Source organism: Callospermophilus lateralis, chromosome 8 (genome assembly GCF_048772815.1).
Source record: "Callospermophilus lateralis isolate mCalLat2 chromosome 8, mCalLat2.hap1, whole genome shotgun sequence".
Lineage (NCBI taxonomy): Eukaryota > Metazoa > Chordata > Mammalia > Rodentia > Sciuridae > Callospermophilus > Callospermophilus lateralis.
This window is the reverse complement of record NC_135312.1, coordinates 120,049,142-120,070,048: the sequence shown is the minus strand read 5'-3', so window position 1 is coordinate 120,070,048 and position 20,907 is coordinate 120,049,142. Positions and strand designations below refer to the sequence as shown.

The window sequence follows — 20,907 nt, the reverse complement described above, 5'->3', positions numbered from 1 at the left end:
CAAAATTCCACCTCCTCCAAAATGTCTTCAGATTCACCTCTATCTTCCTGGAACAAGAAGTAAACTTTCCTTTCTCCTCTGCACTCTAATTTGTCAATTAATTATCTTATCACTTTCTATTTCTGATTTGATTAAAGAGGTAATATTTTGCTAGTGGACTGTAAGCCAATGGAAAGCAAGGCATGCATCCAATTTGTCTTGGTTTCCTTAATACATCTGTTTAATACCCAAAATCTAGGCGCACACACACACACACACACACACACACACACACACAAATCAGTTGAATGAAGTGGTCCTTTTGAAGAGTTGTTCATTTATAGTGTTCTATGACTAATTTAAAATTCCACACTAAAAACACTGGATAAAATTACCTTCAAGCTATGTATATAAGGTATATATGAAACATAAATGAATCTCATGTTTGGAAACTTGGGTTCCCATACCCAAGATATCTCATTATGTATCTACAAAGTATTTCTTTTTTAAAAAAAAAAAAAATTTAAGCGAGAGAGAGAGAGACAGAGAGAGAGGGAGAGAGAATTTTAATGTTTATTTTTCTTAGTTTTCTGCGGACACAACATCTTTGTTTGTATGTGGTGCTGAGGATCGAACCCCAGGCCGCATGCATGCCAGGCAAGCGCGCTACCACTTGAGCCACATCCCCAGCCCCTACAAAGTATTTCAAAATCTAAAATATCCCAAACTCAAAACACTTCTGGTTCCAAGCATTATGGGTAAAGGAGACTGTATCTGTATTACAAAGCTGTATGTTTTCTACTTTTACTCCTTTTCTTACATTTACACATGAACAATTGTATGTGAACATTCACATACAAATCTTTATATGGACATAGGCTTTCATTTCTCAGACAAATGTAGGAATAGAATGGACCAGTCACATAGTTTGAGCTGGTGAAGCTCAAATCTTTTGCTCACTTTTTAAGTGGATTGATTTTTCTTTTGACTGGGGAATCATAAGAGTTCTTCATATATTTTAGACACAAATATCTGTCAAATATATAATATTCTTTTGCTTTGTTTTGTTTTTCTATGGTGCCAGGGATTTTTATGTGTTTATTTAAAATCTTTATAAAAAACACTTTTATTTATTTTAAAAAATTTCACAGGACATGTTATCTCCAGGAAATGATACAGTGTCACACCAAAGTTTGAAACTAACTATAAGTATTGTTTGAATTGAAATAAACAGCAGATTATAACATTAGTCTCCAACATAATATTGTCAGAATATAGATGACCTTAGGGTTATAAGTGTTTCACGGAAGTAAACATAAGACAATTAATGATATTCCCAAATCAGATGATTCTTATCTAACATCTAATATCAAGTTCATTTTGACACTATTTTTTTTTTTAAAGATCCAGTATTTTAAAAAATAAGCTTCCTTTAATGGAAGGTGTGTTGGGGGTAACCTTGACTTGTTAGAGGTTATATACACTTTGGTAAAACATAGTTTTGTTCTCAAATATGCAATGATCACTACATGAAATGATCAACTGGTTGATTTAAAAAACTGTGTATATACTGAAATTTTCAGTTAAACTAGTTTTCTTTTAATACAAGGGAAATATACAGATTGGCTTTGAATTCTTTTTTAGTGAAGTAAAATCTGTGAGCTTAATTGTATGTTAAAAACTGAGACAATAATATCCAAAATTTATTTATCAAAGTTAAAATACTTTTAAATGTATACAAAATTGCAAAATAACTGAAGCATTTTTCAATAAAGATCTCCAACATAAAATGTAATAACAGAACAAAACAAAGGATTCGTCACTTTTGGCTCCACTTTAAAGTCACCTTATTGAACGATACATCATGAAATCGATAGTTGTACATCTAGGAAATTTACCAATAGAGCTCTCTTCCACTGGTGTGTATATTTTAATTTGTCTCATGTGGGTATCTCTCCCATTCTGGTGATTGGCTAGAACAGCAATCTGTATCATGAATGTTCGAGTTGGCTTCTTATGATTATCAGTTAAGGGAACATGAATCCAGCCACTTGGCTCCACCAATTCAAGTTGCTAACAAGAAAAAAGAAAGTCAGATTATGATTTCACTCAGTGAATATAACAATAATGTTTAACAAATGAATGCATTCTAAAATTAAATTAACATTTGCCTGCTGAGAGAATAAAAATATGACACTAACCATTACCAGTTAGCATGCACTTTTACCCGATCTACTTTTATAGCTGCAAAAAACTTTATATGTATCATATTAGTAGACAAAATAAAGGTATGTAATCATGGGATTAACAGAACACTGTATAACTTATATAACATCAGAAAGCACACATCTCTGCAGCCTTTAAAAATATGTGAAGTGGTACAAATCTATAATTCTAGCAACTCAAAAGAGATTGAAGCAAGGAGATCACAAGTTCAAGTACAGCCTCAGCAACTCAGAGAGGCACAACACACTAAACTACTCACTCCTAGTTGCAACTTAGTTTTCATTGATCAACCTTTCCAATTTTTCCCCTGAGCCTCTGGTAACCACCATACTATGCTCAGTTCTATGAAACAGGCTTTCAGAAGTTCCACATATTGAGTAAGATTGTACAGTACTTTCCTTTTTGTGCCTAATTTATTTTACTTAACATAATCATCTCTAATTCTATCCATGTTGTCAGGAATGACAGGATTTCTTTCTTTTCTATTGCTGAATAGTAATCTATTGTGTGCGAGTGTGTGTATTCTTTATCCACTCATTGGTTAATAGACACTTAGGCTATTAACCATTTGTTAATTTGTTAACCATCCATTTGTTGGCTATTGTGAACAGCGCTGTCATGAACATGAAGTGCAGATGTCTCCTTGACATACTGATTTCATTTCCTTTAGATATATACCCAGGAGTGGGACTGCTTGATATGGTAGTTTTTTATTTTGAAAATTTTGAAGAACCTCTACACTGTTTTATATAATAGCTATACTACTTTACACTCCCCAACAGTGTGCAAGGGTTCCTTTCTTCCATACCTTCACTTACCAGCCCTTTTTATCTTTTTCCCCCCCTTGACTGCTACTGAGAATCAAACCCAGGGTCTTGCACATCTGAAGCACACACTACTATTGAGCTAAACCCCCTACTACTGGGCTACACCCCTAGGCTGATCTTTTTGTCTTTTAGATAGTAGCCATGTTTACTGGAGTGAAGTGTATCTTACTGACATTTTGATTTGCACTTCTCTGATAATCTGTGATCTTGAACATTTGTTTTATATGCCTACTGGCCATTTGTATGTCTTGCTAGAAACGGCTACTTTGATCTATTACTCATTTTTAAATAGAGATATTTTGCTGTTGATTTTTTCTGACTTCCTTATGTATTCTAGACATTAAATCCTTATCACATGTATAGTCTGCGAATATTTTCTCCCATTCTGTAGGCTGTTTCTTCACTTTGATGATTGCTTCCTTTGTTATACAGAAAATTAGATATAAAAACATTTGTCTATTTTTTTGCTCCCTGTGTTTTGGAGATCTTGTCCCCCAGATTCTTGCCCATTCCAATGTCCTCAATTTTAAATGAGATTAGACTATTGCTTTGGGAGTCACTCATACTTTGGGAGAACCGTATGTATTAATTAGTCATTTTTCTCCAGACTGTAATTAATGTCTGGAAATAAATCAGATCACTTACTGGGGCTACATATATAAGTCAATGATAAAGTGCAAGCCTAGCATGTGCAAGACCTGGGTTTGATCGTTAGCACTGCAAAACTAAACAAATCAAAACCTTGGAGGAAGCATTAACCTTTCAGACCATTAAGATAAAGTATGATGAGTATATGACATAGTACCTAAAAATGCTGTACTGCTGTCAAAGTATCAAACATAACCAGATAGCAACTATAAATACAGAGGTTCTAAGAATAATGTTTACTGACATTCAATAATAAGTAAGCAAAATTCCACATCAAACAAACAAAAATTCTCAACTTTAAAAATGCACTGGATAATTTTTCATTTCAGAACACAGTCCCTTGATGTAATTCTATGTCTTTATAACATAGATATATATAACTGCTCCCATCTATAAAAAACGATATATTCACAGAAACATACTTCTCTAAGAAAGAATCAGACATAAGCAAAACAACAACAACAACAACAAAAAAAAAACATGCCACTACTACGTTATGAAAAAATATATAACATTAGATTTATGGTATATTTCATTTTAAAGACTGTGTCTAATACATACAAATGAAAAAAATACATGCATAAAGACTATGCATTAAAAGAGGAAGGGGAATCCACTTCAATTGTTGCACAAGTCCAGGACCTCTGAAAAAAATGAGGAACCAGGAAAACATCTCCCCACAAAACTCAAAATCTTTTAAGAAAGGATCCCACAGATACAGAAGTGGATGAGAAAAATGATAAAAATGGATTAAAATATTCCATGAACTAAAAAAAGATCTAAGGAATGAGCTAAGAGAGTAGATGCAGGAGATGAGACCATTCATTAAAGAAATAGAAATAGTAAAAACAAACCAATCAGAACTCTTAAAAAAAAGATAACAAATCAAATTAAAAATTCACTTGAAAGCATCACCAACAAATTAGACTGCGTAGAAAACAGAACTTCAGCCCTCAAATACAGAACATCAGGCCTTGAGAACAGAATACACAAATTTAAGTATATGGAATACAATAAAAGGAAAAAAAATACAGAACATGATCAGAGTATACAGGAAATTTTGGACATCAAGAGACCAAACCTGAGAATCACTGGGAGAAGAGAATGTGGAGATAACAAGCTAAAGGAATTAAGAACATTTTCAATGAAACTGTTGCAGAAAATCCCCCCCCCCTCAGAAATGAGATAGACACACATACAAGAGGTATATAGGACCTCAAAGAGACCTGACCAAAACAGAAGTTCTCCAAGACACATCATAATCAAAATGCCTAACATAAAAAATAAGGAAAAAATATTAAAAACTGCAAGAGAGAAACATCAGGTCACATTTAGAGGAAATCCAATAAGACTCACTTCTGACTTCTCTACAGACACTAAAATCAAGGAGGGCCTGGAATAAGATATTCCAAGCTCTAGAAGAAAATAACTGTCAGCCAAGATTGATATACTCAGCAAAACTATCTTTCATATTTAATGGGAAAATAAAAACTTTCCAGGACAAAGATAAAGTAAAAAATAAATAAATAAATAAATGGCATTTAGCCAGCACTACAAATAATCCTCAAAGATAAATACTGTGCAGAGGAATTCAAAAACAAAATCCAAAACTCTCAAATAAGTGAAGGGAAAATTTTCTGCAACTAATCTTTAAATGAGAATCAAGACAGAATTAAATATGACCCAAAAAAGTTAACAAACCAAAAACATATCCATAATAACATTGAATGTAAGTGGTCTTAATTCTCCAATTAAAAGACATAGATTAGCAGAAAGGATCAAAAAACAAGATCCAAATATATGCTATTTGCAAGAGACTCATCTCATAGGCAAAGATGCTCAAGGCTGAAGGTAAAAGGATGGGAAAAAAATATTCCATGGAGTTTGAAAATGAGCTAGAATAGCCATCCTGATAACTGACAAAGTTGATTTCAAGCAAAAATAAATCAAAAACAATAGAGAAGGCCATTATATCCTGGTAAAGGAAATGATCCACCAAGAAGATATAACAATAGTAACTATATGTACCCCAAATGTCAATGCACCCAGTAACATTTTAAAAATACTCTTTGACATTAAATCCCAGGTGGATCTCAATACAATAATATTGGATGATTTCAATACACCCTTATCATCAATAGACTGGTCACCAAAGTACATAATCAATAAAGATATTTCTAACCTAACTAATACTATAAATCAAATGGACCTAATAGACATTAACAGAATATTTCACACCAAAACTGGTAAATTCACCTTTTTTTTGGCAGCTTCTGATCACATTACAAGTCTTAGCAAATATAAAAAGATCAATAAAATTCCATGCATTCTACTGTACCCTAATGGAATGAAACTAGAAATCAACAGCAAGAAAAACAATTAAGCAATACTCTTTTAAATGAGGAATGGATCAAAGAAGAAATGAGAGAAGAAATTCTTAAAAACAAATGAAAACAACAATACAATATATTAAAATCTTTGGTACAGTATGAAAACAGTAACAAAAGGAAAATTCACTGCTCTGAGTGTCTATGTTAAAAATACAGAGAGACCGCAAATAAATAAGCTCTACCTCAAATCTTAGAAAAAGAAAAAAAAAAAAAAAACCCTCTAAAGTCAATGTAAGACAAGAAATAATAAGAATCAGAGCCAAAATTAATGAAATTGAGAATAAAAAAATTACACAGGATCAATGCAACAAAAGTTGGTTCTTTGAAAAGATAAATAACATTAATAAACCTTTAGTCAAATTAACAAAAAGAGAGAGAACCAAATTAACAAGATTAGAGATGAAAAAGGAAATATTGCCACAGATACTTTTTAAAAAGTAACTACTAAAGTGTCACACTAAAGCTCAAGAAATAAAAATAAAAATCGGTAAGTGTGATGCTGTCAAATTAAAAACCTTCTGCACTGCAAAGGTAATGATTAAGAGAATGAAGAGAGAGCCTACGGAATGGGAGAAAATCTTGCCAGCTACTCCTCTGACAGGGAGATTAATATCCAGAATATATAAAGAACTCAAAAAACTCAATGCCTAAAAACCAAATAGCCCAATCAGTAAATGGGCAAAGAATTAAATAGAAACTTCTCAAAAGAAGAAACATATATGGCTAAGAAATATATGAAAAACGGTTCAGTATCTCTAGCAATTAGGAACTACACTAAGATTTCATCTCACTCCAGTCAGAATGGCAATTATCAAGAATGTGAGGGGCTGGGGATGTGGCTCAAGCGGTAGCGCACTCGCCTGGCATGGGCGGGATGCTGGTTTCAATCCTCAACACCACATAAAAATAAAATAAAGATGTTGTGTCCCCCAAAAAAGAAAACTAAAAAATAAATATTAAAAAATTCTCTCTCTCTCTTTAAAAAAGAAAGAATGTGAATGATAATAAATGCTGGTGAGGGTGTGGGAAAAAAGGCACACTTTTACATTATTGTAGGACTATAAATTAGTACAACCATTCTGAAAAGCAGTGTGGAGATTCCTCATAAAACTAGGAATGGAACCACCATATGACCCAGCTATCCCACTCCTTCATGTTTATCCAGAAGATTTAAAATAGTGTATATAGTGATATAGCCATTACAATGTTTATTCACAATAGCCAAATTATGGAATCAATCAAGATGCTTGGCAATAGATAAATGAATTAAGAAAATGTGATATAAATGGAGTTTTTACTCAGCCATAAAGAATAAAATAATGACCTTTGCCAATGAAGAAACACCACTGTACTATCTTCTCTTCCCTTCCCCTCCCCTTCTTTTCCTGCTTTTCGTTCTTTTATTGCCATTCCCCTCTCCTCTATTCCTTCCCTTGCCTGCCCTTCCAGAGAGAGGAAACCAACATCTTTTAAAGGTAGTATTTTTAGTATTGAATACTTAATCCTTTTAATTACAAAAGAAAAACAGATCACTATGTTTCATGGTATTTTCTGTCTGTGACTTCTTATAAGACTTTCATTAACACTAATTTACAAAGACCAGATCAGAGGACAAATGTATCTGGTTTCTATCACTAATCAGGAAATAAATAGTTACTGAGCACATAAAATGTTCAAGATATTGTTCTTAAGTATAGTTAAGCATACAAAAGTGAGCGAAGTCTGTGCAAAAAAAAAAAAAAAATCTCTGTGGCCTCATTCAGTTTTTTCATATTTAAAATAAAGATACTGGATAAGATATCATCCGATATGCCTTCCACTCAATGAGTTTAAATAAAAGAAGATCAGGTAGGCAAAATAATAGGCCACCAAAGACAATATGTCCTTCCCCCAAACTTGAATAAGTTAATTTACATGGCAAGAGACTTTCCACATTTGATTTAAGGTAAAGATCTGTAGATGGGAAGATGATGCAGGATTATCTGGGTGGACCCAATGTAACTGCAAGAGTCATTATAAGAGGGAAGCAGAAGACACAGAGGAAGAGGTAACAGTAGAAACAAAGGTTGGAGTGATGTATCCATAAGCCAAGGAATATGAGCAGCCTCTTTAAGCTTGAAAAAGCAATGTTCCCCCCTTGAGCCTCTAGAAAAGAATGTAGCTTGCTGATACCTTGACTTGAATCCCTAATATTATTTTGGACTTCTGACCTCCAGGCATACATTCATTCATTAGATTTTTATTGAGCAATTACTATGTGTCAAATAATACCTTAGGTGCTAAAAATACAGTGAATGGAAGTTCATACTTGAAAAAATTAAAGAGGTACAAGAGAAATAATTTGTGCACCATATTGAGACTTCAGGAAAGTCAAGATTGTCATAAAAATACTAGCAGCAATCCAGAGTTGAACACTCAAAATTATATACCTATAAAATAATGCAAAAATGTCAGTGATAATGGTAATAATAATAACAACAACAAACTCTTCCATAGCAGATATTATGTGCCAGGTACTGTTCTTAGTAAGCACACCAATATGCTTAAAATCCTAGCAATAAGGCAGATAATAGCCTGCTGTCACAAATGAGACAACAGAGGCCCAGAAAGATTAAGTAGTTTTGCTGAGATCAAACAGCTGGTAAGTAGCAGAACTGTGATTTAAACTGGTGGTCTGATTCCAGAGTCCATGTTCTAAAACATAGTATAATTTACTTTACATCACAGAACAATAAGAATTAGATAATAATTATTTTTAAAAGCATTTAAGTATTATAGCAATACTGTACAATGAAGTAAACAAATTTGGGCAAGACAAAATTGTCTGCTAATCTCAATGCAGTTCTTTTTATGACATACAGCATTTACAAGCCTAGCATAAAGGGAAGTACAAAAGGAAATAATAATGAATTAAAAGCAGGACAGTGATTTAAAAATCTCTAGAGAGTAAAAAAGATAAATAATAGTCCACATATTAAATAAGCTTTTAAAGCATGTGTGTACATTCATTGCCCTTTTCTCTTGTGTATAAACCTGAGTGTGGAATGGTATGTCACAGGTAAATCTTTGTTAAATCATGTGAAGGCCTGTAAATTTTCCAAAGTGGCTGCACCATTTTATATTCTATCAGAGTAGTGTTTGAAGGTTCTAATTTCTCCACATGATTTGGAGATGATAAATGGAGAGCATAAAATAAAAGAACAGAATATTAAAGACAATACATTTACATGCATCAAACACTTCCTCTAAAAAACTCAGGTTTTCTGGAAGACAATATGCTAAGCGAAGTAAAGAGGTCATAAAAAGATAGTGCTGTGTGATTCTACTTATATGCAGTATCTAGAACAGGCAAATTATAGACAAGTAGAATGCCAGATGCAGGAGGCCAGTGGTAGGAGGATGAAGAGTTACTGTTTAAAGGGAACAGCTACTCCATTCCAGAAGATAAGAAAAGTTCCACAGGTGGATGATGGTTACAGTTGCACAACAATGTGAATGTACTTAATGCCATAGAACTGCACACTTAAAAATGATTAAAATAGTATGTGTTGTATTATATATATATTTTACCTGCCCCGCTGCTGCCATGCGCACATACCCTCACAAACCCTTCAGCTTTTCTGTCTGGGTCCAAAAAAATATCCAAATCATTCTGGAGAAATCGAAAGCCTCAAAACACTATCCTGGTGGGAATGTAAAATGATGTGCTGGCTTTGGAAAACCATCCTGCAGTCCTTGGAGTGATTAAACAAAGAGTGAGCTTGTAACCCAGCAATTCCAAATAAGTCAGGAACCACATTTTGTGACTCCATTTATATAAAATGTTCAAAACAGATAAATCCACAGAGATGGAAAATAGACTGGCAGGAGCTCAGGTCTAAGTAGGGCTTTGGATAATGACTACTATTCTTCGGGTGTTTGGAAATTGACATGGTGATGGCTGCACAAGTCTGTAAATATGCTAAAAACTACTCACGCTTTTGGTGAACTGTATGGTAGAAGTTAATGAAGCTGTTATTTTAAAAAACAAAATGTAACTCTTATTTTAAAAGGGCAACTTTGCACAGTGACTGAGGCATTCTAAATAAAAGCTAATGGCAAAACTATATTTAACAGATGGAAACAAAAAGAAAGCAGACACTGAAACATTAATTAGATTGTTTTCCTAGAAGAGGGATAGAAAGAGTTAAAATCTGAAAAAAAGAAATAGGATTAAGAAATGGGGCTTATAATTCTAGATGGTATAGCTAACCAGGCATATAAAACATGAATTTCATGGCAATAGGTGTGTGAGTAAGGATGAATTTAGTTACATAAAATTTAACTCAATTTGTAGCCTTCACCACTGCCCCCAAGCAAGACTGTTACCCTGTCCTTGGAAGTCCTGAAACTCCGTTGATTGGCCTCTTTGTGGATGACAGTTCTTTCAGGCATCCGTTTCCACAACAGAGAATTTTCATCCATATTGAAGACTCTGCCTGGCAATTTTTTTTCTTTTCAAAATCAGCTTATCTAATTTATAAAAATTCTCCAGCTGCCTTACATCAGCACACACTCACTACTCACTTTAAATTATCCAGAGCAAGCATTAAATTCAATTTCATAGTAGGGTTCAGGCTTCTCTTTCAATGCTATTATGAACTGAAGTTTCAAGAAGCCATATCCGTATTCAAAAGCCTGCAGACTGCTTAATCTTGGCCATCTAGAATACTGTGATTACATGGAGGAGGGGATGCTACAGATCAAGAGCCAAAGTAATTTTAGGATACCTTTAGTCACTTTTAGTAGCCATTTACTATCAACCTCTGTATGTGTCCTAGCATTCTTGTGACTACAGGTGAAACTCTTAAAATACATACTAAGCTTGGTAGACCTCTGGCCTCTACCTACCCTATATCCAAGAATGTGACAACATCAGAATCCCATAAAAGATTTCTTCTCCTCATTAAAGATAATATCTGAATCCTACAGAAGAGATTTCTCTGCCTCTTTCTGGTTTGCCTACCTATTGACCCCATCTACTTTATTTTGTGACTAAGAAAGCTGTTTCTTCTACCATGTTGTTCCAGGTAACCTGAATACATGTTCCCAGGCCATGGTCACTCTTACTTGACTCAGAATATTTTCTTATTCTGTGAAATAATAATTATTATTTTACATTAGCATCATAAAACAAACTTTTTGTGCTTCAGCCATGACAGTCATACAATGAGATATGCTTCTATGCCAGGTCTTCAGACTAGGTCCCTAGAAGTTTCTTGACATTCCCTTCTTGAAATTTTTGTTAGTTTCATTGCTTTCACTGAAACAGATCCTTTAACAGCTTCCATCATTTTGTCCTTATCCTTCAAGCTGGTTGCTACAGTGGAATGGGATGTACTTGACTGATGAGCAATAATCATCAATGATTTTCCACCTTCATAGTTCTAAGTCACTTTTAACTTTGTTATCATATCAATCACTTAATGTGGCCCTTTATGGGCACATTAGCAGTAAATTTCTTAGAAGCCATGATAAATGAAACTCAATATTAAATCAAGTGCAAGAGAAAATGCCATAATCAAATGATAAATACAAAATGAATCTGTCATTAGCCATCATTGCATATGGAGTTAGTTAATTTACCAGAATATTATGTGGTCAATGATTATCATCTTTATATTTATTTTCAGTTATTTGCAGCTTTCTCTGGTTAACTTTAAAAGGCAAACAACTAAATAACAAGTTGCATGATCTTATATATTTTTTAAAAATTCATTGTGTATAAATAGAAAAAAGTTTGAAAGGACATTCATCAAAAACAAATAGGAAATATCTGTAAGGGTGAGAACATGAATACTTTTCATTTTATTCTAACTTTATCTGTTTTTCTCAATAACCATACTTTACTTTAAAATTAAAAAAAAATGTTTTTAGTTATGTAGTTGTTAAAGAGGGACTAAAAAAAGGAAGTCTCTAGACAGTTTTAGTTCCTGGTTTAAAATCTCGTGGACAATGTTCCTTTCCATCACTAACAGGCTTATCCTTCCTGGCAATTTCAACACAGAGACAAACCTTTTAATAATCTGGATTCACCTTTCCTAAACTTCCTTACTTCCAACAATTTCTATCTCCACTCCAGGTCAGTTATCTTTCCCATAGTCACATCTGATCACAATCAACAGCTATTATCTTGACTTTACGCATCCCTATCTTACAACCCTTTAACTCATCAGATTTCTCTAGTGACTCCATTGCAACAGTATCAACCTCATCAAAACTGTTAAACTGATTCCATCTACTTTTTAAATTATTCATTAGCTGATTCAACATCTTCAATTTCCTCTTTACTTTGAGGGTATCCCAGAGTACATCATAATAATCCCTTTACTTACTTAAATTCTGTGCTACTGGAGAAAAACAATCAGCTATACTGACTGGCCTCACTTTAAATTCAAGACGACAAATTTAAAGTACATAGTTAGCAACATGCGAAATTCCTAGTAAATTTCTTCCCTTTAAAAAATTTTACTTTCACTGCTCTCTGGGATAGCCTCTCCTCAAATCTTAATGCTTACTCTGATCTCCAAAATGATGATATTTTATTTCAATAAGAAAACAGGAGCAATCAGAAAACTATCATGTCCTTATCAGCTGTTACACAGTATTTAAGCTGCCTCTCCACCTTCTAGAAACCAGTCTTCCACTTGGCTCAATAGATTCTATCCCATCCTTCCCACTAAAGACTCTGCTCTTGGAATAAACATTCTCTCCCCAAATAATTTTTCTTCTCCAGTGTGTCATTGTCATCAGCACACAAACATGCTATCATATTTGTCATTTTAAAGATTAAAAATAAATTAAAAATAAAACTCTCAATAGTATGTCCTCCTCATAAGACTCCCATTCTGTTTCCCTATGGCAAAACTCTTTGAAAAGCTGTAGTCACTGTCTCCCTTTTTGACCTGCTGTCCTATCTTTACCCCATTCCAATGTGATTCTGGTCTCTACCACTGAAACTTCTCTTGAGAACCAGTGATTATCCCACTTATCCTGTCAAATTAATTCTAAAAACCATTTGATATAATTAAGGACGGTATTGTATTCTGGATTTTATCTAATGATATGTTTGAATAAGACCTACTTATATTTTAAATTTTAAGGCTTTTAAAGCTTTACATAAATATTTTAAGTTACATAATTTGTACATGAATATATAATTTATACACAAACATAAACATGATTTACTGAAGACATAATCTTAAATGATTCAAATAGCTAAAATAATCTTCAAAAAGAGCAACAAAGTTGGAGGTCTCACACTTTCTGATTTCCAAACTTACTATAAAACTATTGTAATAAAAAATACTGTGGTACTGTTATAAAAGACAGTGTGAGAATTATCAACACACAAAGCAGCAGTTTCTAGAAGTATTACTATCTTTTCATTAGGAATGTAACCAGTTAGCAGCAACAATGATGTACAGTTCTGGAGAGAAAAGTATAAAATGATTCAAAAGAAACTTCAGAAATTCCAAATATGTTAAAAGTAAGGATAACAAAAAAGTAGCTGAATGAGAATGACAGAGGTCGACTCAAAGGACTCAATATTTTGCCCTAATGAAGAAGGTGACTGCCTAAGTCAACTTTGAACATCAAACTCAATCACCCTGCTACAAATGATCAAAACACTCATTTGGACTAGCAAGTCAAAAAGTTTCCATACAGAACCTCTTCTCCAGAAGTTAGATTATATATATAGCTGGTTTGTTTTTTTTTTTAGAGGTCTAACAAAAAGAAGATGTAGATAATGTAGACAGAGTGCTCCATCTAATCTATATAAACAACTTGAATAAATTTGAAGTCAGCATTAATTAAAAAGAATAATTTCATCAAAAACCTAAGAAGGGGGCTGGGGTTGTGGCTCAGTGGTAGAGTGCCTGCCTAGCACATGTGAGGCACTGGGTTCAATCCTCAGCACCACATAAAAATAAATAAATAAATAAAGGTATCATATCCATCTACCAAAAAAAAAAAAAAAATCCTAAGAAGGTACATAAACTTTAAGAAGAAATTACAGAAAATCTTTTGAGCCAACAAAAACAAAACAAATGAAAAAACTGATTTATAGGTAAATCAGGTAATTTAATAATAATTAAAGTCATATACATAGTAAATAAATAACAATTTATAATTTTTTAAGGTCACAAAATTGCATATAAAACAAAATGTTATATTTTATTTGTATTATAAAATACTGAAAGTCTTATAATATGTAATGAATAATCAAGAAATGATAGCATTAGTCAGTTCAATGGTACATGCCTATAATCCCAGCAGAGCAGGAGGCTGAGGTAGGAGGATCACAAGTTCAAGGACAGCCTGAACAACTTAGTCTGGTTGCAATCTGGTGAGATCCAGAGCAGAGCACTCAGCTAAACCAAGCCCAGACTCCTGATTCTCAGAAACTGTGAGATAATAAATATGTATTATTTTAATCTACTATATTTGTTGTAATTCATTACACAGCAATAGAAAACAAACACACAAGGACAACAAATGAGTAATGAATAATGATAAATACCTGTCTGTCTCAAGGTAAAAAAATAAAATATATATATGCATAATTTTAAATTTTTTCATAGCCACATTAAATATTTTTAAAAATGGGTGAAATTAAGCTTATATTTAACATATCTAAAATATTATCACTTCAATATTTAATAATATAAATGGTTATTAATAAGATGTTTTAATTTGTGAAATATTTTTCCACTATCTGACAATCAACAAAAAGTACTAACATTAAGAAATAAGGGACACAAAGATGCTTCCTAATTCAAAACCTATCACAAAATTCTATGCTCAGATGGCTTTACCATCAAATTGCACTATTTAAAGAAGGGACATCGATTCTGCACAAAGACTTACAAACAAAAGAGAAGAAAGAAACACTTTTAAACTATTTTTTTATGTCACCTGCATCCCATTGGTTCCAAAACTGGATAAGAATATTATGAGAAAAAATTAGACTAATTTTCTCATAAAAAGAAAAGAACAGAAAAAAATATATATCACTCTAAGAATGCCATGTTGGATTATCATTTGAAAATTAATCAATGTAACTAACTGTGAATAGTAAAAAGAAGAAAATTCATATGATCATCTTATCAGATTGAGAAAAATTTGACAAAATTCAGTACTCATTAATGATTTTAAAACTCTTAGCAAATTAGGAACATAATGCAATTTCCTTAATATAAAAAACAGCATCTTTCAAATAAACAACCTACAGCACACATGATACAGTAAGATCTTAAAAACTTTCCCAGTGAGAACAAGACTGTCCATTAGTACCACTTCTATTCAACACAGAATGGAGGTCACATGCACTGCAACACGGCAAGGGAAAGGGGTGGAGAAGAACAAACCAGCTAGGAGGTAAGGGGATCATTAAGAATTACGAGGAATTAAAAAAATAATATAACTTGCAAATTATACGATTGCATATCTAGAAAATCCAAAAGAATATACAAACTATGAGCCTTAATAAAAGAATTAATTTTGCAAGGTAAATGGATAATAAAGTAATATAAAGTTATAACTAAAACAATGCAAAAATTCATGCAAAAAATAGAGTAACAGCAATAAAACAGATTAGAGATTAGGAACAGACTCACACATTTACAATCATATGTTTTTTGTCAAAGATGCTACCTCAGGTTAATAAGAAAAGAAAAGTGTCTTCAAGTAATGATGTTGGATGATATGGATTTCATTTAGGGAGGGGGGGTTTTTCTTGACCCTTACCCTTCTTCCCAAAAGAAAAAAATCAGCTCTAGGTGCATTTAGACTTAAATGTCAAAGCTAAAATAATAAAGCTTCTAAAAGAAAATAAAATATCTTTGTGACCTTGGAGTTGATTAACACTCTCTTTTGATAGATGAAAAACAAAATCAACTAACATCAACTATCTTAAAGCTAAAGATTTTTGCTTATCAAAGGCACCATTTGGTAAAAAATACTTTAAAAATCCAATAAAGAAATGACAAATATTTGAGGAGATAGATATGTTTATTCTAACTTTAAAATTATGCAATGTATACATGTATTAAATCATTACATGATACCCAATTAATATGTGCACTACTTATGTTTCTATGTATCAGTTTAAAAATAAATTTTAAAAATTGAAAAAGTAAGTCTCAGACTTGTATGATATAGCATACATATATATATCCAACACCACCTATTTTGATTTTTTGGGGGGAGGGGGATGGTGGGGTTCATGCAGGGGTACCCTATCACTGAGTTACATCCTTAGCCCTTTTTATTTTTTTATTTTAAGACAAGGTCTCATAAAGTTGCTGAGGTGGCCTCATGCCATTCTCCTGCCTTAGCCTCTGAGTTGCTGTTATTACACTGTGCCCAGTCATCTATTTTGAATATATAAAGAGCTACTAAAATTCATAAAAGGTATATATCTCCAACATAAATGCAAATATATGTTTATTAAACACTATACAATGTGGACAAAAATAGTCATAGGGGCACTATCAATAAGAGCCAAACTATCCAAATATACAGGTCAATTGGGTAAATAGCATATACTCACAACATGGAATACTATAGAGCACTAAGGATAAAAGATCTATAACTACCCAACTATACTGATGATAGTCACAAACATAATGTTGAATTTAAAAAAGCACACAAAAAAAGAGTATGCATCATATGATTCCATCTCTACTAAGTAAAGGGGAAAAAAAACAATACACACACAAGTAAAAGTAGTCTATACTATAAGGGGAACAATGTCTAAATTTCAAGAAGGATCAGGAAGCATGCTGAGGGTTTTTGGATTTTTATTTGGTTGCTGGATACTCGACTGTGTTGCATTTGTTAAAAATTTAGTAAGCTATTCTCTCATGATATGTGGACTTTTCTGTATGAATACAAAAATAAGAAGTTTATTTTTTAAAAAAAAGATTCAGACCTTTCTGCCCTGACATACTCTATGATGCCCACAGCAGCCACAAGCATGTCCTCACACTACAAGGTCCAAAAAGGCATTCCTCTCTTTTAATTTCAAAGGAAAACATTTTCCAGAAGCTATCAGATTTCTCATTGGCCACATCTGGATCACATGCCTTTGCAGTAGCTGAAAGGAAAGTTGAAAACAGAGTATCTGACATATTGTTTTTATACTGGAAAGCAGTCTTGTTGGCCAGGAGTAAAGATGGAGAAAGGAATGTTGCATTGGTAACCAACAATGTCTGCTTCCTCAGATTATTGCTAATGGGTTCTTCACTAGTCTTGCCACAGCCACTTTTGTCTTACTCCCATGTAAGCTCTGCTTAGCAGTTAAGTAATTTGGTAAAAATATAAATTTGAAAAATCTTCCATAAACTTCTCACTACAGTAAGAAAAACTCTACAAACCTGCATGACTTGGTCTCAACTCTTCTGCTTTATGTTGACAATCTTCTGCCCCACTAATTATATTTTAATCATATAATCTGCAAAAATGCAAAAATAAATATATAGCATGCAGGATGCAGATTCTGAAAGAATTCCAAAGATTAAAAACTGACAAAGAGCTATTAATTGCACATCATTTTAAATGGGTCAAGTCTTGGATACTCTATTTACTGAATTATTTTTATATTCATAAATATAAGAATAATTATAGGAACTTTTGATCTGTCATGAGACCTTGGTCCCCCTACCTGTAATTTCCCTTTAAAGTGTCAAGTTCATCTAGAGTTCATCTATTAGTCAGTCACCTTTTATCAGAGAAAATGGTATTTGTTTTTTGGGGGATTGGCTAACTTCACTTAGCATTATCTTCTCCAGCTCCATCTATTTACCTGCAAATGCCATGATTTTATTCTTTTATTGCTGAGTAATATTCCATTCTGTATATATGTCACATTTTTTTAATCCATTCATCTACTGAAGGGCATCTAGGTTGGCTCCACAGTTTAGCTATTGTGAACTGTGCTGCCATACACATTGATGTGGCTGTGTCCCTGTAGTATGCTGTTTTTAAGTCCTTTGCACATAGACCGAGGACAAGGATAGCTGGGTTAAATGGTGGTTCCATTCCCAGTTTTCCAAGGTATCTCCATACTGCTTTCCATATTGGCTGCACCAATTTGCAGTCCCACCAGCAATGTATGAGTGTGCCTTTTTCTCCACATCCTCGCCAACACTTATTGTTGTTTGTATTCTTTTTTTTTTTTTTATTGGTTATTCAAAACATTACAAAGATTTCAGAATCACATCGGTTACACATCCACATTTTTACATAATACCATAATAGTAACTGTTGTATTCTGCTACCTTTCCTATCCTCTACTATCCCCCTCCCCTCCCCTCCCATCTTCTCTCTCTACCCCATCTACTGTAATTCATTTCTCTCCTTATTTTTTTCCCATTCCCCTCACAAACTCTTATATGTAATTTTGTATAACAATGAGGGTCTCCTTCCATTTCCAAGCAATTTCCCTTTTCTCTCCCTTTCCCTCCCACTTCATGACTCTGTTTAATGTTAATCTTTTCCTCCTGCTCTTCTTCCCTGCTCTGTTCTTGGTTGCTCTCATTATATCAAAGAAGACATTTGGCATTTGTTTTTTAGGGATTGGCTAGCTTCACTTAGCATAATCTGCTCTAGTGCCATCCATTTCCCTGCAAATTCCATGATTTTGTCATTTCTTAGTGCTGCGTAGTACTCCATTGTGTATAAATGCCACATTTTTTTTATCCATTCATCTATTGAGGGGCATCGGAGTTGGTTCCACAGTCTAGCTATTGTGAATTGTGCTGCTATGAACATCGATGTGGCAGTATCCCTGTAGTATGCTCTTTTGAGGTCTTCAGGGAATAGTCCGAGAAGGGCAATAGCTGGGTCAAATGGTGGTTCCATTCCCAGCTTTCCCAGGAATCTCCATACTGCTTTCCATATTGGCCTCACCATTTTGCACTCCCACCAGCAATGTATAAGAGTACCCTTTTCCCCACATCCTCGCCAGCACTTGTTATTGTTCGACTTCATAATGGCTGCCAATCTTACTGGAGTGAGATGGTATCTTAGGGTGGTTTTGATTTGCATTTCTCTGACTGCTAGAGATGGTGAGCATTTTTTCATGTACTTGTTGATTGATTGTATGTCCTCCTCTGAGAAGTGTCTGTTCAGGTCTTTGGCCCATTTGTTGATTGGGTTATTTGTTTTCTTATTGTTTAATTTTTTGAGTTCTTTGTATACTCTGTATATTAGGGCTCTATCTGAAGTGTGAGGAGTAAAAATTTGTTCCCATGATGTAGGCTCCCTATTTACCTCTCTTATTGTTTCTCTTGCTGAGAAAAAACTTTTTAGTTTAAGTAAGTCCCATTTGTTGTTTGTATTCTTAATAGCTGCCATTCTGACTGGAGTGAGATGAAATCTTAGAGTAGTTTTGATTTGCATTTCTCTAATTGCTAGAGATGTTGAACATTTTTTTCATGTATTTGTTGATTGGTTGTATATCATCTTCTGAGGAGTGTCTGTTCAGGTCCTTGAGGGGAAGGGAGGGGGTAACGGGTTAGCAATGATGGAGGAATGTGATGGACATCATTATCCAAAGTACATGTAGGAAGACAAGAATTGGTGTGAACATACTTTATATACAACCAGAGGTATGAAAAAATTGTGCTCTATATATGTAATATAAATTGTAATTCATTCTGCTGGTTTTTTTTAAAAAAATCAATTTGAAACCAATACAAAGTGCTCTGCCCTCAAACTTTCCAAACAATCTATAAAAATATCATAATAGCTCCAGTCCAGGAATAAAAACTGTTCATGCAGTCAAAAAATTGTATACCTACTTTGCACCAGGAACAGGAAACTGTAATAGATGGAGTAAAAGAAAATAATCATCACATTACTTGAAATTAATGTACTTTACATCCAGTAAATATATCTAATCCCTAATGTTTATGTAGATATCCTTTATTAACATACTTTACATGCGTTTTGGGAAAGCAGTAGACAATAAATATCTTTTTCTTCTTGCTTTCAAATTCCACAAAATGACAGCTGAGGGATTTGAAAAATGTATACACGCAAAAAAAAAAAAAAAAGGAATGGAAAAATGAAAACTGATAAGAGGTAGTAAACTGAAAGATAATAGTAATTAACTTGCATTCCAGCTCCCTTCACTCTTAGGGCCTGACATGTGGAGAAACAGGGAAGATGAGGGGAAAGGGTAGAGGGCAAAAGGTCAACTAGAAGCAAGGGCAGGGCTGGGGTAGCTCAGTAGTTGAGCCCTTGCCTAGCAAGTGAGGCCCTGGGTTCCACCTCAGCACTGTTAAAGAGAAAAGAGGCAAGGGCAGTGAACCCCAGTATTTCTTTCTTTCTTTTTTTTTTTTTTAAAGAGAGAGAGAGAGAATTTTTTAATATTTATTTTTTAGTTACTGGCAGACACAGCATCTTTGTATGTGGTGCTGAGGATCGAACCCAGGCCGCACGCATGCCAGGCGAGCACGCTACCGCTTGAGCCACATCCCCAGCCCAAACCCCAGTATTTCTGAAATTTTAAGTATCAAAATCCTGAAGGAACAGGTAGGCAAGTTGGGCTAAAGATAAACCAATAAGCAAAGAACAAATTTGGTGGAAAGTCTGTATAAGGACAAAGAGCCCCAGATTCTCACCTGACCCCTAATGAGCAGGCAGATGACAGTTCCTTTCTCACTCTTACTGAAAAGTAAGGGTTTACTACTATCTACACAGGGTGAATAAGGGTGGGTAGGGTTTCTAGATTAAGGTTAAAACAAGAGCAATGGACAGCAACTTATTAAAAATAGGAGGGATAAATG

At 33.7% G+C, this 20,907-nt stretch overlaps 1 protein-coding gene across 5 annotated transcripts in view; it reads right to left on the bottom strand.

Moving 5' to 3' along the window:
* Window positions 1-544: 544 nt before the first annotated feature.
* Anapc10 (anaphase promoting complex subunit 10) overlaps window positions 545-20,907 on the bottom strand; it is a 78,544-nt gene continuing 58,181 nt past the window's right edge. For 3 of the 5 annotated variants that reach the window (XM_076863828.2, XM_076863827.1, XM_076863829.1), the window contains exon 5: window positions 545-2,052. In XM_076863828.2, coding sequence (XP_076719943.1) covers window positions 1,822-2,052 — 231 coding nt within the window. In that variant the 3' untranslated portion in view covers window positions 545-1,821. Of the gene's footprint in view, window positions 2,053-14,469; window positions 14,518-19,369; window positions 19,605-20,907 lie in introns of those variants that run through there. The other 2 variants (XM_076863831.1, XM_076863830.1) reach the window with 2 other exon arrangements.